This window comes from Ostrea edulis, chromosome 8 (assembly GCF_947568905.1).
Source record: "Ostrea edulis chromosome 8, xbOstEdul1.1, whole genome shotgun sequence".
Classification (NCBI taxonomy): Eukaryota; Metazoa; Mollusca; class Bivalvia; order Ostreida; family Ostreidae; genus Ostrea; species Ostrea edulis.
Window position 1 is genome coordinate 4,716,506 of NC_079171.1, and position 16,975 is coordinate 4,733,480.

General features: G+C 34.7%; 2 protein-coding genes and 1 long non-coding RNA gene across 3 annotated transcripts; 2 read left to right on the forward strand and 1 right to left on the reverse strand.

Moving 5' to 3' along the window:
* The first annotated feature begins 7,450 nt into the window (after positions 1–7,450).
* LOC130049838 (uncharacterized) lies at positions 7,451–9,269 on the forward strand. The gene is made up of 3 exons (XM_056147971.1): positions 7,451–8,498; positions 8,808–8,960; positions 9,110–9,269. Exons 1-3 carry the CDS (start codon positions 8,080–8,082, stop codon positions 9,267–9,269), a joined length of 732 nt encoding a protein of 243 aa, XP_056003946.1. The 5' UTR covers positions 7,451–8,079.
* Positions 9,270–9,394: 125 nt separating this feature from the next.
* Positions 9,395–11,762, forward strand: LOC125662203 (uncharacterized). The gene is made up of 3 exons (XM_048894384.2): positions 9,395–9,772; positions 9,961–10,147; positions 10,689–11,762. The coding sequence occupies exons 1-3, from the start codon at positions 9,671–9,673 to the stop codon at positions 11,069–11,071; spliced, it is 672 nt and encodes a 223-aa protein (XP_048750341.2). The 5' UTR covers positions 9,395–9,670; the 3' UTR covers positions 11,072–11,762.
* Positions 11,763–14,741: 2,979 nt separating this feature from the next.
* LOC130049839 (uncharacterized) lies at positions 14,742–15,488 on the reverse strand. Its single transcript, XR_008798181.1, has 2 exons — positions 15,345–15,488; positions 14,742–14,821 (listed from the first exon to the last, which is right to left on the reverse strand). It is a non-coding gene; the product is annotated as an uncharacterized LOC130049839 (long non-coding RNA).
* Positions 15,489–16,975: the final 1,487 nt, after the last annotated feature.

Sequence of the window (16,975 nt, forward strand, 5' to 3'; positions counted from 1 at the left end):
ATTTATACATTTTGTTTTTATATTCCTTTTCAAATTTTCCCATGAATCTAGTGCATTTTCTTTATCGAAATTATAGTTTTTCAGGAATGTATTCATTTCGTTCATGAAGGTTTCATTTTCAATTAAAGATGTGTTAAATTTCCAGTATCCTGGACCTCTAAGGTTTTCATTTACAATCAAAGAAAAAATTAAACACTTATGATCAGACATCCTAGTACCGTTTGAGTGTGAACCAGGAATGTTTTGAAGCCTTATATTTTCACATTGAAAACAAAAGGTATCGGATAGTAAAATATAATCTATTCTACTTGTTGGGATATTTACTCCGTTACACCATGAATATCCTTTTTTTCCGCTTTTCATAGTTTTCCACATGTCGTGTAAATCGAGCTTGTTCAGTAGTTGTTTTAAAATTATAACACTTTTATCTGATTCATTTTCTGTTGAGCAATTAAGGTCACCACATATCAATAGATTATCAAAATTTGCTGTATATTTACTAATCCATTCTTTAGCCCGTTTAAAAAAATCACATCTATAATTGATATCGTTTGGAGCATATAAATTAACTAATGTAATAATTTTTTCATCATATGCTATGTTAACCATGAGTTTCCTGCCTTCATTAGATTTATGTATATTTAGTATTTTGAAATTCAAATCTTTATTAAATAATATTGAAACTCCTCTACTGAAAATTGAATCGGAAAAGCAATGTATTGATATACCTTTCCACCTTGCATCATAATTTAGTACATTTTTTTCAATATAGTGGGTTTCTTGCATAAATATTACATCAAAACAGCTATCATTAATCCAGGTATAAACTTTTATACGTTTTTCTGCAGTATTTAAACCCCTGCAGTTCACTGAAATAATATTTAACTTGTTCATGCGTATGACTGACTAGCGGTTTTTTTTTTTTTTTTTTGGTTTTTTTTGTTTGGTAGACTTAACTCTGTTTTTTGCCCTGCTTGTTTCTTGTTGATCTAGAGGAATTGTTGGTAGCTGAATTTTCGTCCGTACGCTGCAATTTGGCTGCCATGCCGTCGAGGATACGTCCAAGCTTATTTTCACCTGGCCAATGTTGCATTAGAGTATGAGATGTTCCGGTCACGTTCAGCCCGCTACCCCAATAAGTATCCCATGTCGATTCCACCAGAATATCGGATTTTCTGATTTTTTTTAAAGCACTTCTGAATTGTGAACAATGCTGTAGTTTAGATTCCAGTATTTCCCGCATAACGGAGTCTTTAGATGTAATCCAAGCATCAGATTCCAGGACCTGACCTCCTACACGTTTGGCATCTAAGGCGGTTTCAGCTTTACTTACGGCTTCTGCACGGTTAAGATCACCAGAACGTAAGGATTTGATGTGTTGGAAAGCATGTTCGGCTGAAGGATATGTTTGCCCAAAAACCTTTAACTCAGTAGGGAAGAAATTTGAAAGAGGGTTATCTTTTCCAGAGAAGCATACTATGTCCTCCTGGTGAGTGACATATGATCTGCATTTATCCGATCCCGGAAAGTGACTTGGTAGCTTGCATATTCTACAACTCTGCTCGAATTCGCAAGCATTTTTGTAATGGTCATCTGCCCAGCAGTTTGTGCACTGCTTCTTTCGTTCCCGTAGGGGTTGGCCTTTGTGAGATATGGTACAGCGTAAACCTGCACATGACGCAGAGCGTGGAAGGAATTTTCCATTCTCTAGAGGCGACATATACACAAAACGATTTCCATTTAATATTTCAGTCATTCTGTGGGTTTTAGGATGTCTGATTTTTTCATATTTGATATCACTTGTTAATTCTACTCCTAGACCTAAGCCTTTGAGCATCTTTTTAATACATGAATCTTCAACCGATAGAGGTATACCTTTAATTAGGACTCGAACAACTTTCTCATCAGGAGAGTCTGTACCCGCAGAGAATGGGTTCGTGTCATAAACCTGGATTGATCTGCTTCCAAGTGAGAATCCTTCAGTAACTAATTTCGATCTACTCTCCGCAGACTTTATGTAGATCCTCCACAGATCTCTATCTCTTTGTACACATATCACATCCGAGACTGTTGCGCTCGCGGCTTCTGCAATGTCAAAGTCGGTGAAATATTTACTTTTTGTTGTTTGAATGTCTCTGTTCCGCATATAAACTGGCTTAAGAGTTTGTGTCCACTCCATAATTTCGTTATCTTAGACACTATGAGACTCTGAAACGCCGTTCGAAAAACACAGGCACCGTGAGTAGATTGTGAACACCTATTCACGCTCAGCACAGGTGTAAATTCACAAAAACAGTCCAAAAACAAGATCACCTTGAGAAATTGTGTCAAGAGTCAAGAAATATATACACTATCTATCCAAACTCCAAACTCTGAGAAAATCGCATTAATTTCTCGAATTAAAGAGTGAAAATGACGGTCAAATTGACGGAGCAAAAAAAGTACGTCCGTACCTTAGCTCATCACGTGACTTCCTCACGAATAAGCTGTTCAAGGTAGACAGGAGTCCTCTCTGGGTGAATGGTTTGTCTTCTAATTGGTTGTTGAAGGTAAAGGTGTCTGATCCCATGACAAACCAAGGCTCTGCTGTGTTGGTAAAGCATCTGATCCAATGCTGACTTGAGTCAAGCTTTTCTCCAAGTCCTGAGTGGGAAATGCATTCATAACTGCTACACTGTTAGATGCGATCTTGTGTAATCTAATGTTCCCTTGCTCCTTCAATACTTGCTGAGTTTCCTTCACCAGCTCGATAGCTTCATCTATGGTTGGAACAGAAACCAGTCCATCATCGACATAGAAGTTCCTTTCAACGAAATCCCTAACATCTCTGTCACCGTTTTCTACTGCCTTACGTAATCCATACGTAGCTACAGCTGGTGATGGAGTATTGCCGAACACATGCACTCGCATGCGGTAGTCTATCAGCTCATCCTCTGGGTTGTTGTTGCGATACCATAAGAATCGGAGGAAATCCCGGTGCTCTTCCTTTACATAAAATGAATAGAACATTTGTTCTATGTCAGCTATCACTGCAATCTGATCTCTACGGAAACGAAGCAAGACTCCGAGCAGACTATTTGTTAAGTTAGGACCGGTCAACAAGACACTGTTAAGCGATATTCCCTGGTACACCACTGACGAGTCAAAAACACCTCGAATCTTATCGGGCTTCTTAGGATGGTATACCCCGAAGAGTGGCAGGTACCAGCATTCCTTGCCTTCTGAAATTGGTGGTGCGACTTCTGCTGCTCCTTTATCTATAACACCCTTCATAAAGGTAACCATATGGTCTCGCTTAGTTGGATTTTACGGATACAGATAATGCATTTATCTTTAATCAAAGGCTTCCTTTCAGAGGAATAACAAGTTCAGTTTGCATTTCAGCTGGATTGGTCCATCGTTGACCTACTTTTTGAGAAAATAGGTCAAACTGTTTTCCCAGGCTTTTTTTTCATTATGGATACATATATTGCACTGATATATAGTCAAAGGCCTCCTCTAAGAGGAATACAACTTCAGTTTGCATTTCAACAGGATTGGTTCATCCTGACCTACTTTTGGACTAAAAATAGGTAAGTTTTTTGAGGGATTTTTTCATAACAGATACAGATAATGCCCCGATATTTAGTCAAAGGCTTCCTCTTGGAGGAAAACAAGTGCAGTTAACATTTCAGCTGGATTGTACCCTAGGGGTAAGAGTAGGTCCAACAGTTTTGCAGATTGTTTTGGTATGTTCTCAGATATTGCTCTGAAATTTAATCACAGCCCCCCTTTCAGAGAAATACATAATCAGTTCACATTTCAACTTAATTGGTGCACCATGACCTACTTTAGGGCTAAAAGTAGATCAAATGGTTTCCTGGACTTTTTATCATCATAAATAGATATTGCACCAACATTTTGTCACAACCTCACTCTCAGTGAAAATTTAATGCACTGAAGGAAATACCTAGTAAATGACACTAGTCAGGCTAGTAGGTCGGTAAATTTGCCTAGTAATCAATCTCATTACTGAGATAGAAAGTAGGTTTACTGTCCGAAGTCTATCGGGGGCATCAAATTACGCTCGGTCAGCAGCAGTTCCCGCCATCCAGAATATACCGCCTTCAAAGACAAAGAACTGATAAGAATTTGACCAGTTGCGTGACTTTCACCCACGGATGCAGACGTGTTGTTTTTGGTGAGTATTATTAGAATTAGTTAATGAATCTGAGTTATTTATAAATACTCTTAAAATTTGGTTCATAAAGAATATTTATTGGGGTTTAAGCGTTTAATTGATCCAAAAAGATAATTATGTAGGTATATACAAAAGAAAGTAAATAATACACTACATGTAACAATTAAGTTTCTACATCTTGACCAGTGAATTTGGACAATCAACGCAAGGTATAGATATAGATTTTCTTATTCCAGATATTACAAGATAATATGTGTGGTATGAGTATGATATGTTCGTGTCAATATGTTGTCATCATTTACTGATGCTGTGCGAAAGGTGAGGGAAAAGGGGGGGGGGGTCAAATCACTATCAGACAAAACCTCGTTCTGATAAAAACATGGCTGCGCCCATATAAATTCATTTAAGTGTATGAATAGACGTATATGATATTGTTTATGTTTGTTGCTGGTTAAAAACGGAAACATGCACTTGTTTAGCTAATAAATTTATACAAAACATGATTTAAAAAAAGTTGCAAACAAAGAAATTAGTTTTTAATCTTTACACACACAAAAAAAAATATTAGGTTTTGATCTGTTAAAATAGGATATTATTTTCACGTAAATATTTTTTGTGAAGGGTATTGGTTAAAATGTTTATATGATGCTTTTTTACATTATATTTGAATTTGTAACAATATAGAAAAGTGCATGTTTGAATATGAATATGTGTCATATTTATTTCAGATTCAAATATTCTTCATAAAAATGAAATAAATCTAACCAGTCATCACTCATCAAAACAATAGTTTCATAAATTTTTTCTTCAGAGTGAGTTATACAAGGGAACATTTCAGATATAAGAATGTTTCTCTGCTTCAAATGTAATCAGGAGTTTAGACTTTTTTCAAGATTAATTAGCCATTATCGCTTTACTCATAGTCATGAACAAGGATTTTTTTTTAACTTGTTCAGTTGAAGGCTGTGAAAAACAATATCACAATGTTGACTCTTACTTAAAACATGTCAAAAGAAAACAAATTGTTTTATCAGCAACATTTCTCTAAGTACAGAGATGAAAATAGATCAGGTGATATTGCTAATTGCCTTACTGAAGTACATGAAATGGATGATGAACTTTTACAAGATAATATAGGTACCGAAGAAATTCAAGATTTTTCTCAAGTTGATTTCAAAAGAAAATTTGGAATCTTCTTCATACAACTTCGCGAAAGCTATAAATTACCATCAAATGTTTTACCTGTCATTATTAATGAGATCTTAGATATGATAAGCCACCACCAAGCAAGTGTTTCTAAATCTATGGACTCTTTACTTGCTAATTATGACCTAGATGGTAACTTGGTGGATAGGTTGAGGCAAATCCTTAATGAAAAATCGGAAATTGAAAATGCATTAAGCAACTTAGATTCTGAATACAAAATCAACAAGTTTGCAAGATTCAGTCTAAATTATGTTAAACCCATTGAATACAGACCTGAAAGAAATCAGAATGACACATACCAGTATGTGCCAATTCTTGAAACAATTAAAAATCTTTTAGATCATGATGATATTTTTGCCTATGTTTTGAACAATCATAAATCAACTGATGGAATTTTAAGAGATTTTTGTGATGGTGACATTTACTCTGTAAATCCTTTATTCAGAGAAAACCCAAATGCTATACAGATTATGCTGTTTTTTGATGAATTCACAGCAGCAAATCCCTTAGGACATCAAGTAAAAAATTACAAAATTGCTGGTGTCTACATGCTCTTTGGAAATCTTCCACCAAAGTTTAGGTCCCAGTTACATTGTATTCAACTTGTAGCTCTTTGCCAATCATCTTTATTGAAAAGGAATGGTTTTTCAAAAATCTTAGAACCTTTAATCAATGATCTAAAGTTATTAGAAAATGATGGGATTGTTGTTTCAAAAGATCAGATAGACCACCGATTGTTAGGAACTGTGAGTGTGGTAATTGCTGATAATCTTGGGGCTCATGGCTTAGGTGGCTTTATGGAGTCATTTACAACTCTCAGAAATTGTTGGTTTTGTTTTATTGATAAACACCATATGCAAAACAAATTAGATTGTCAAAATCTACATATGCGAACTGTTCAAATGTGCAATGCCCAAACCAGAATTGTAGAGGATGATCCTTCTCTTTGCTCAGTGTATGGAGTTAAATTCTCATCCCCACTGAATGAACTAAGGCACTTTCATGTAATAGGCGGAATGCCATCTGACATTGCTTATGATCTTTTTGAAGGGGTTGTTTGTGATGTGATGACAAATGTGATAAAATATTGTGTGTCTCAGGATTTCTTTCGTCTTGAGGAGTTAAATGAGGCTATAATGCAATTTAAATTCTCAGAGATGGATAAAAGTAATAAACCAGCTAAAGTCAATGAAGTTCTTAGAAAATTAAGGGTCCATCAGTCAGCAGCTCAAACTTGGTGTTTTGCAAGATTTTTACCTTTGTTTGTTGGTTCAAAAGTTTCTGTAGATGACGAAAATGGGAGACATTTCTCTTGCTACGAGATCTGTTGTTTTATGCATGTGCACCAGCTTTGGGTAGGGGTCATATTTTATCCATGTCAGATATAATCAATGAATTCCATGAGAGGTACCGAAGATGTTTTCCTGATGATTCATTGAAACCAAAATTTCATTATACTTTACATTATCCTTTTTTGATGTGTCAGTTTGGACCACTTCTTCACTTGCAGACTTTACGTTTTGAGGCAAAGCATAACTATTTCAAAGAACTGGTTTTTAGAACAAAGAATAGAAAAAACATTTGCAAATCATTAGCAGAGAGACATCAGTTTTACCAAAGTACATTTAATACTGGAGGAAAATTCTTATCTAGTAGTAGGGTGGACTCAACAGGTGGCACTCCTGTTCCTTTAGTGATGCTAAATAATGACTTTCAGCATCTTTTAGCTGGAATTGTACATGGGGATGAAGTTTTTCTGTGTAATTCTGTCAAATTTCTGGGAATTACATACTGGAAAGATACATGTGTGGTCACCGGTTTAGAGGGATTTCAATATCAGTTCTGCAAGATTGTACATAGTGCCATTATTCAGGGTCAGGCACTCCTGTTATGCCAAAGACTTAGAACAGTTGATTTTGAGAGGCATTTCCATGCTTTTGCAGTTGAAGACACAGATCATTATGAAGTGTACAAAGTTTCAGATATTCCAGAAACAAACCCACTTGGAATTTATGATCACCCTAATCCTCTCTCTAGGTATAAATTGGTTGTTCTAAAGTACAAAGTTTTAGTTTAAAGAAAATTATTCCATAAGTACTAGATTACTGTACAACAATCAAAAACTAGAGTATCTGCAAGTAAGTTCCTGCTGGTCTGAAAGGCTTATGGTACAACATATACTGTTAGCTAGTAGTTTTAACTACTGTGTACCTTAAATTGCAGGTAGACGGTACAGTTTTTGATGTGCAATATGTGTAGTACTTGCGTAATAATTATCCTGTGAACATGGTGAAGACCCTGTTTTAATTTTGGTGATGAGTTATATTGTGGCGGTGTTTTTTTAAGACATGGTAAATGTCACCATCAAATTTAAGGAATTTATTTAGCATTCTCTCTTTCTCTTTAAATGACTAATTTTTTGTGCTTTGCATTTTTTGTAAAAAGTTTTATTATTATATTTTATTTTTGAAAACAGTTAAAGCTATTTGAATAAAATACAAATTATTTCCTTTTATTGTTCTTCCATTCAAAAATTATTTCTTCTAAAACCCAACAATATATGTACCACATAAGAAGGCAAAATGAAAAACAGTCATGACAAACCAACAAAAACACACACATATATATGTGTGTTGTACATGATGCTTTATTAGTTAACTGTAATTCCTCTTTTCTATACATTTAGATTTGAGATGGAAAGAAAGTTTTTGACAGTAAAGTTTGGAAGTCAGAACAAGAAAATTGCAGTTCAGGAAATTAATTTCAGTAATGTGGTAGAACTGGTCAAAGACAGATTTGCAGTTAAATCACCTGATATAAAATATTTTGATGAGGATGTTGGTGACTGGGTTGATTTAGAGAAAGATTCTGAGGAGTACATCACTGACCTCAGAATCTTAAAGTTGACAGTCGTCGAGACTGACAAAGGAACAGCAGCAGAAGAACCAGCAGCACCAAATATTGAGCCCTCTGACTTGCCCACCTTAAACAGCCCTTCTACTTCAACTCTGAGTCGTCCATCAACCCCATCAAGCAGGGCATCCACTCCCACAAGCAGACCACGCACCCCAAATACCAACTTCTCTGAGAGCTCAACATCAAAAAGTCAAGAGTAAGTTTTGTTTTTAAGAGTTGCAGTAATCATGATAATTATGAGGTATAAATCCAAAAAAAAAAAATACTAAAAAGTTTTAAGCCTAATATAAAAGTATTTCTGAAAGAAGTACATGTAGTTTATTAAAGTATTTGTACATTTAGAAAAAGCATCAATTTAGTTATGCATAATTAATATGCATGAAGTCTTTCTGAAGTAATTTTGAAGTACATTTTTTACAAAAAGTATGAATATATTTCCATCTTTAAAAAGCTTGAAATTTTATAATATAAAAATTTGACAATATAAAAATTTATACTATTCCAGCAAATCATGGTGTCGCCAGTACAAGATACCAAAATCAAGCATGTCCAGGACAGTTTTGATGAAATTAGATAACAAAGAAGAATTAACAACAGCCGAAAGAAGAAATCTTCTTGATGGCATCTACAATGATGTCACAAGATTTGCTGGGGGAATGTAAGTAGAGTGTTAACTAAAACCACTCTAATGCATGTCATTTAAAAATCATCACCTGCATTAGCCTTTGCAATTCCAACATTTGCAGATTGTTATTTAAAAAACTTGTGTGAAAATGTCAGTTTCTATCTATATACATGTACTTGTAGGTATCCAACATCTGAGATGTATGAAGATATTGTGGATGGACTAATGAGAGAATACCCATATCTCTTAACATACAGGGATTTGCCACCAGCCTCTGCAAGAGTATGTAATAAAACAAGTGAAAGGAGTCAACGCATAAATAATATGAATCAAGCAATTTAAAAGGAGAATTCTAATTTTTTCTTTTTCAGAAGTATATACCTTCGTAATTAATTTAATCCAGCTTTGATACTTTGAATAGGTTGAACTGCTAGTCTTTATTAATATTCAACTTATTTTGTTATATCAGGAATTCTGGAAGGACAAAGTAATCTATAAAGTTTGGGAATGCAAGAAAATTACTTGACAAGAACCACCCGGATGTTAAGTCACGTAAAAAGAAAGAAAAGGTTCAGACTGATAATGAGAGGAAAGATCTGGAAAAGACTTTCACCTGGGGACTAGCCAAATTCTTACCAGAGCAATTGATTACAGAGGATGAAGTTTCCCTGGAGCTTCATATCAAATGGCTTCAGCGAGAGCACAAAAAAACAGATCCTGATTTTGAGGCTGTTGTGCGGAAGATGGAAATCACCTTCCCACATCACCGGGAATTAGTGGTTCGTCAAAGCATCAGTGTAAAGGAGTTGATAGAAAAGTCCCCATGGCTTGCATCTAGGAATGAGGTAAAAGTACCAAGAAGTAGTACGAAAAATGTCGAATCTCTATACAGGATTTTAAACTAAAAAACAAAGCATGAATTTAATGTCAGTTTGGGTGAAATTTTATTTAACTCAAATATTAAATGTTAAATATGAGGTAGGAAGAATGTTTTTTTTTAATGTTGATTTTAATTTTTAATATTGAATTTCAGCTTTTGAGAGAATTTGAGAGATTGGAACCAAATACACCATCTAATGTCCTTGCAGATTTATTGTCAGTGGGACTGACAAAATATAGAAAGGGTATTGTCCGTCTCTTGAAATCCAAGAAAAAGCATGATCTGCTTTCCCAAATTGAGGAAACAAGTCAGCACTACAGAACGGAAGGACAACGAAGTTGTAAGTTAGACTAAATCTTTTATTTTTATGAGGTGTCACATCGAAACACTTGAATCTCAATTCTTCAAAGTTTTCTAGGTAATTTCTAAATGGTGACAAATGCATTAGATAGGTAATATTAAAATAGATCCTGGGGCTTGAGATGGGTGACATTGAAATAGATCCTGGGGCTTGAGATGGGTGACATTGAAATAGATCCTGGGGCTTGAGATGGGCGACATTGAAATAGATCCTGGGGCTTGAGATGGGTGACATTGAAATAGATCCTGGTGCTCGAGATGGGTGACATTGAAATAGATCCTGGTGCTCAAGATGGGTGACATTGAATAGATCCTGGTGCTTGAGATGGGTGACATTAAAATAGATCCTGGTGCTCGAGATGGGCGACATTGAAATAGATCCTGGTGCTCGAGATGGGTGATAGTTTAATTATCATGTTTTATGTTTATTTTGTATAATTTTAACATCATTTTTGTATTGAATAGATTACATAGATTTCAGTTAATCAGTTATGATAGTCTTGTATTTACCTTGATTTTAGATGCTGATGATTGTATGGCCCTTGCTGAACTGCCGGTATTGTTCAAAGAGAAAACAGAACTACTGCTCATCAAGGATGAGAATGCAGAGCAGCCCATGGGAATAAAATTCAAAAAGAATATTATGACAATGGACACGGAAAGTTTTATTGTTTACGCAGAGGGCACGGAAGTTTTTAAATGTGATTCATTCTTTGAGGCATATACTGGTTTATTAGCTTGTATCTATGTCATGAACTTGGCATATCCTAAAGGTCTAGAAAAGACACTGTTATTTGTACAAAATATCCTTATTGGACTCAAGGACAATGCCGAGAAAAATTCTATTGACAAAAGAATTGTAAATGTATTGTCACTGATCAATGCTGAATTGAAAAAACAATAATTCTTTTTCCATGCAAGTCTTTCCTCTCAATCAGTGAGGAATATATTTAGAACCCTCTATACATCTCACACATTAAAGAGTACTGATTCAGGGGTGTTCTTATGCAGTAACACATTATTTCCATGTATTTTCCCCAAATGAATTAGTAACAGTGATTTCTGTTCATCAGTACACAATGATCATTTTTGCAGGGGGGGGGGGTATATGCTCTGTTGAAAATTATATAGATTAGCTCAATATTTACACTTTTATACAATATAATTTTTCCCATGTCCAAAAAACATTTTCCTTCAGTGTATAATTTTGTAAGCTACATTCATAATATTACCAAAATGTTAATTAAACTTATTTAAGAAATGACGTAAAATTTTCTTTTTGTATGATATACATTTGAAATGTATAATTTAATGCATAATGTGTAATATACATTTGAGGAAAAGATTTTTTGCTGAAAAAATATTTCTTGCATATAATAAATGTCTCAAAAAATGATTTTTATATTATTTTTGATACCTAAAGGTTGGTTTTTACCTGGAATTTGAGAGGCCTTGTAGACCTAGTAAGTTTACTAGGCTGGGTTGGAGTATTTTACTAGATATGCTTATTGAACTACTTGTAGTTTAGTGATATTACTAGATTAAAGTTGTACATATACTAAAAATGACTAGAAAAGGTACCTGCAACCTATTAAGTTCACACAAGTAGCCAAGTAAATTTACTCCTTATGTGTAGTAAAGGTAATTCATTCTAGTGTTTTTACTAGATTTCATTAGTAAATCTACTATTTGTGCCTAGAATTCTTACTAGGTTTGTTCGTAAATATACTTTTAGCCTAGTATCTCCATGGACAGTAAGTTTACTACTTTGCCTAGTAAATTTTACTAGTTAATTTTTTCAGTGTAAATGTTTAATTTGTGTTTTCTTTTTTTATTACTACATGTAAAATATTGAGCATTATATAAGACACCATGAGAATTTTTTAAAGACGGTACAAATAAAAGTATTACTTTGATTATGTGTATGTGTCATCAATGTTGGTTTCTATCAATTGTAATGGTTTAGCACTAAATTGTAAATGTACATATACTTTGAGAGAATTATATGTAAACTCATACGGTACCGATTTTGATGAAACAGCTTTGCATTTTAACAAATTATGTCTCTTCAGTGATGATTGTGCTGAATAGTTTGGAAATCTGAAATGTTAGACTGTAAAGAGCTAAAAAACCAAAACGGAGTGCCATGAATTAGAGCTAAATCCGTCAAAGGATAGGACAGTGCATGAGGGAGATAATCTTTCATTTTGAATTGAATTTCTAATTTTTGTCTTGACAGTTCAATTTGTATCAGTATTTTCAAGCAAGTACCGAAGTACGAGCTAATGGGCTGTAGAAACCCTTGGGGACTGAGATTAGCACCTATGAAATTAAATTAAATCAAATTAAATTATTGGAGTTTGATTCAATCCAATTGTAATTGTAATTCAGTTAGTAGTAGAAATGTTAACTAATTTTTGGAATGCTAGTCTTGAAGTTGCTGAAGTGCTTTTTTTTTTTTTTAAATTGTAGTTTTAATATTGGATTTTATAAAATAGGAAAATCACCCAAGATACTATTTTAAACAGTAAATTTTACTAGCTTAGAAAAATCAAATATACCTAAACATCTAGTGGAATTTACTTATAGATAGTACAAATACTTATCATCAAGTAAAAATTACTTAACCAACTAGTGGTTTTCTGGACAGTAAAATTTACTAGTTTTTCTAGTAACATTTACTGGTTTTTTTCTTTCAGTGCATTAAGTTGATTGGTTGTTGGGATTCTTACTCATGTAAACGTACAACTCTAAATTCATTGATCGAAGTTGACGATGTTGTCTCGATAGAACACGAAGCGGGCGAAGATGTTTCTAATCATGTTTTCATGCATTTTAAGAAAGATAATTTCGGTAAAATAGACTCTGCACATATCTTTTGATGAAAACTTGAACCAGTGCCTTAAATTGCCTTTGTTAGATAGATATCTTGACTTGAACATTTGCTAATGTGCAGGATTGGACTATGGTTGTTTCCACGATAATCGTGCCGGATTGGACCTCAATTTTGGTTCAGGATTGGACCCTCTTTTTACTTTCAAAATCCTTTATATTTTCGAATCTCGACTTCACTTTATCATATTTTAGTTTGATTAATATAGCTTATTAGATTCTCAGACATTTTGTTTTTACTGGTATCAAATTACATCATCATTTTATAATCCTTTGTAACAATATGAATTCGACGTTTCCTGAATTCAATTAACCCGATTACATATTCCCTAATTCCAAACTTTGTTATATAGATTTTCTCCTTTGTTTCAAGTATCAAGCCCTAGAACTTCATTCCATGAGATAGGTACACTTTGAATGTGCGAAATTTGTGGTGAGGAATTCAAGACCAATTCTGAATTGCGTAGGCATGTAATAAGGAAATATCAACAGAGAAATTGTCTTTGTTTGTGACCAGTGCAACACACGCTTTTGCACATTATAATAGAATCATGAAGTAAAAAAAATACATTGTTTTCTGAATACACAAGGTGCATACATATACCATGGCAGCCGTTTTATATATCCGTTTACATGTGTATGTACATTATGAAACGATCATTTTTACGGTATTATGCTTTGTTTTACAGAGATACTACTAATCTTTTACATTGCATTTTACACATGTTGATTTGTTATTTCATTGAATCAGAAGTGTTCTTAAGTTTTACTTGTTATTAAATATATTTCAATGTTATTGCGTTTGTATTGATCTGATAACAACTAGTGAAAAAATTGTATTGAAGAGTAACCTCTCATCTGAGCAGCAAATATTGAAGAAGAAAAAACACCGTGGACAAAACTGCTTTTCATTTAGGTTCATATTTCAGCTACAGGAGAGATATTGTGAATTTCTGAGAAAATATCCTTTTTATTTTCTTTCCTCAGTATATGCACTATATGGTTGAATTCAATGTACATGTAATTACAAGAAACGAAAGGTTTTAAAATACAAAAATGCTGATATTTACTACATTCCAACAAACACTTTTACCGTAAGTACTTATCCTTGTAAGTGAGTTGGCCTCGATATTTTGCATGACATATGCACAAGATTATTAGAATTAAAATGATGGGGACATTTTTCAAAAGATAATAAATCCCGCTTTAACAATCAAAACTGGTTCCAACAGAAGCAAACATATGAAAGGCACAAGTGCATGTGGACAGATGATTAAGTATTAAAAACATGAACACCTGAACATCTTATTGTCTTCATTGTCATTGAACAGCTTTGTGAAACGTAAACCATCATGCCTGAAGAGATTATTATACGTCAAACCATGCTCAGTTTTAATAATTCCATGCAGATATCACAAACGTTAAGTGGTTGGGAATTGAACATGGTCTGCATGTGTATATGCAATATAAATGTATTTGCTTCTGCAATATGAAGACTTTTCAACATGTTGATCTTCGAGAACAAGGCTCCTTCTAACGTGTGGCAGAACTTTAGATTCATGTGCGCGGTGAAATGCTCAAACACTTTAAGATTTTCGAGCTCTCTTCCGGCTTACTGATAGTTCCTTGCTCCACGTGCTCTCCTTGCTCCACGTGCTCTTCTAGGTTTGTCAAAACCATGGTTTTAGTAGGAGACATAAAATAGAACACACTTCATTCACTTGCAACTTTTAAGCTTAAGGAAGTCCGCTCCTGACTGGATCTGTAAGAAAAAAAAATGCATGTACAATGTATTTAAGAAAGGATCCAATCCTGAACCAAAATCGAGGTCCAATCCGGCACGTTTATCGTAGAAACGACCATAGTCCAATCCTGCACAGTAGCAAATGTTCAAGTCAAGATATTTATTTAACCAAGGCGATTTAAGGGACAAGTCGCATACACTGGTTCAAATTTTCATCAAAAGATATGTGCAGAATATATTTTACCGAAATTATCTTTCTTAAAATGCATGAAAACATGATTAGAAACATCTACTTTGTATTGCTTGTAGGAGTTATGAGATTGATCACTGTTCGTTATCTTCACCTTGCATCTACGCCCGCTTCGAATTCTATCGAGGCAACATCGTTAACTTCGATCAATGAATTTAAAGTTGTACGTGTACATGAGCAAGAATTCCAACAACCAATCAACTTAATGATGCCTCCCTGGCCAGGCAGTGTTTTAAATTCATAAATTCGTCGTCTACTAAGTCGGTAAAATGAAGAGTTTTAAGAGCCTACCTTTGTTTGGAAATACCGTCTGCCATCTTGTTTTGTCCAACCCTGCACACGATCATGACAGTGATATTGTACCGTTTACAATACTCTTGTTGAGTGTTCCTTCCTCTAAATTTTATGCGTTATTTGTATATTCTTGCAAGAAATTTATTATTGTTTTAAAATCTCCTTTGATAATATGCGTACATGTATGTGCATGCATTGCGTTTCGTAAAACATATGTGGTAGTCGGTTAAAACAGTTTTATAGAGCTTGTGGCGATTCGTTACGTGTATGATAGTACAGGATACTGTACTTTGTATGATCCCGTGGGGATCCGGGTTAGAATAGGTCCCCAGTATCCCTTGCTTCGGATGAGACCGCTAAAACCGAGGTCCTGTGTTACAGCAGGTGTGGCACGATAAAGATCTCTGACTGCTCAAAGGATGTAAGCGCCTGAAAGATAGGCCTGGAATGGAACCCTTTCTTCCTTTTGATTGATTGGTTGTATGTTGGTTTGCACTCCTATGAGGACATGCCCATTGCCAGTGAAGGGCAGCGAAATTTAGAGCTACCCTCGGTGCTTACGGTCATTGAAAGGTTGTTTTGTGTATATATGTTTTTGCGCCACACTCAACAATTTTTCAGTTATCTGGTGGCGCCCAGTTTTTATTGGTGGAAGAGAGAAACCAGATACAATGTACCTGTGAAGAGACCACCAACCTTCCGAAAGTAAACTGGGAAATTTTCTCACTTACCGACGCGAGGGGGATTCGAACCCGCAAGCCGTGTGTGTAACATTATTAAGTGTTATTTATATGCCCTTACTTATGTTGAAAGTTAGAGTAATCTTTCCTTATTATTTTGTTACAATGTGTGTGAACCCCATTGTACATATTCAGACTTCCGGTGAAAAAGATTACACACGTGAAACCAGCACACAACGTGTTATTTATTTATATCGTTTTACGTGGACATTCCTTTACAGTGTGGAACCCGCGCCGACAGAGGTGAGAGGCCGTGTGGAACCCGCGCCAACAGAGGTGAGAGGCCGTGTGGAACCCGCGCCGACAGAGGTGAGAGACCGTGTGGTATTGAGCGCGGTGCTCTAGCCACGGAGGCACTAATTTGTAAGAGGAAAGATTAAACTTTACAATACAGCTAATTATTAATTTTTAAGTTACGTGCGGTATTTTTAACATTGCTAATTATTTCAATTTTCTTGTGTAATTAACGTTAATCTTCAAAAAAAATATTAGATTTTTGGCACTTTACAAGTGTCTGCATCTGGTCAATTTGGTACCACAATAACCCATTAATTATTCTTAGCAGATTAGCCAGAGTTGAAACTCACTGGTGATTAGTGATTAAGATAACGATCTTCTATTCTGCCTGAGGTTGTGTACATTTGTCCACTCTTCAGAGCCGGGGTGACTATAAGTGCTGTGTAAAACAAATGAATAAAACTATAATTTTAGTGAATAATATTAACTGTTAAACATATTTAAAATTCATACCAACCATAGCTATCAAACTGTTAATTTCAAGAAATTATGGGGTTAAAATAACTTAAGGAATCTGTCCAAATTTAACTACAGAGAACGAAATATTCCACATAACATAGGTGTCAAGAACGGCGATTCTAAGTTACGAGT

What these genes read in the sequence shown, in the direction of transcription:
- LOC130049838 (XM_056147971.1), top strand. Translation starts at nt 8,080, where the DNA reads ATGGAAAGAAAGTTTTTGACAGTAAAGTTTGGAAGTCAGAACAAGAAA. An exon ending in TCAACATCAAAAAGTCAAGA is followed by an intron (nt 8,499 to 8,807) that starts GTAAGTTTTGTT and finishes ATACTATTCCAG; the next exon opens with CAAATCATGGTGTCGCCAGT. An exon ending in ACAAGATTTGCTGGGGGAAT is followed by an intron (nt 8,961 to 9,109) that starts GTAAGTAGAGTG and finishes ATGTACTTGTAG; the next exon opens with GTATCCAACATCTGAGATGT.
- LOC125662203 (XM_048894384.2), top strand. Translation starts at nt 9,671, where the DNA reads ATGGAAATCACCTTCCCACATCACCGGGAATTAGTGGTTCGTCAAAGC. An exon ending in GGCTTGCATCTAGGAATGAG is followed by an intron (nt 9,773 to 9,960) that starts GTAAAAGTACCA and finishes ATTGAATTTCAG; the next exon opens with CTTTTGAGAGAATTTGAGAG. An exon ending in AACGGAAGGACAACGAAGTT is followed by an intron (nt 10,148 to 10,688) that starts GTAAGTTAGACT and finishes CCTTGATTTTAG; the next exon opens with ATGCTGATGATTGTATGGCC.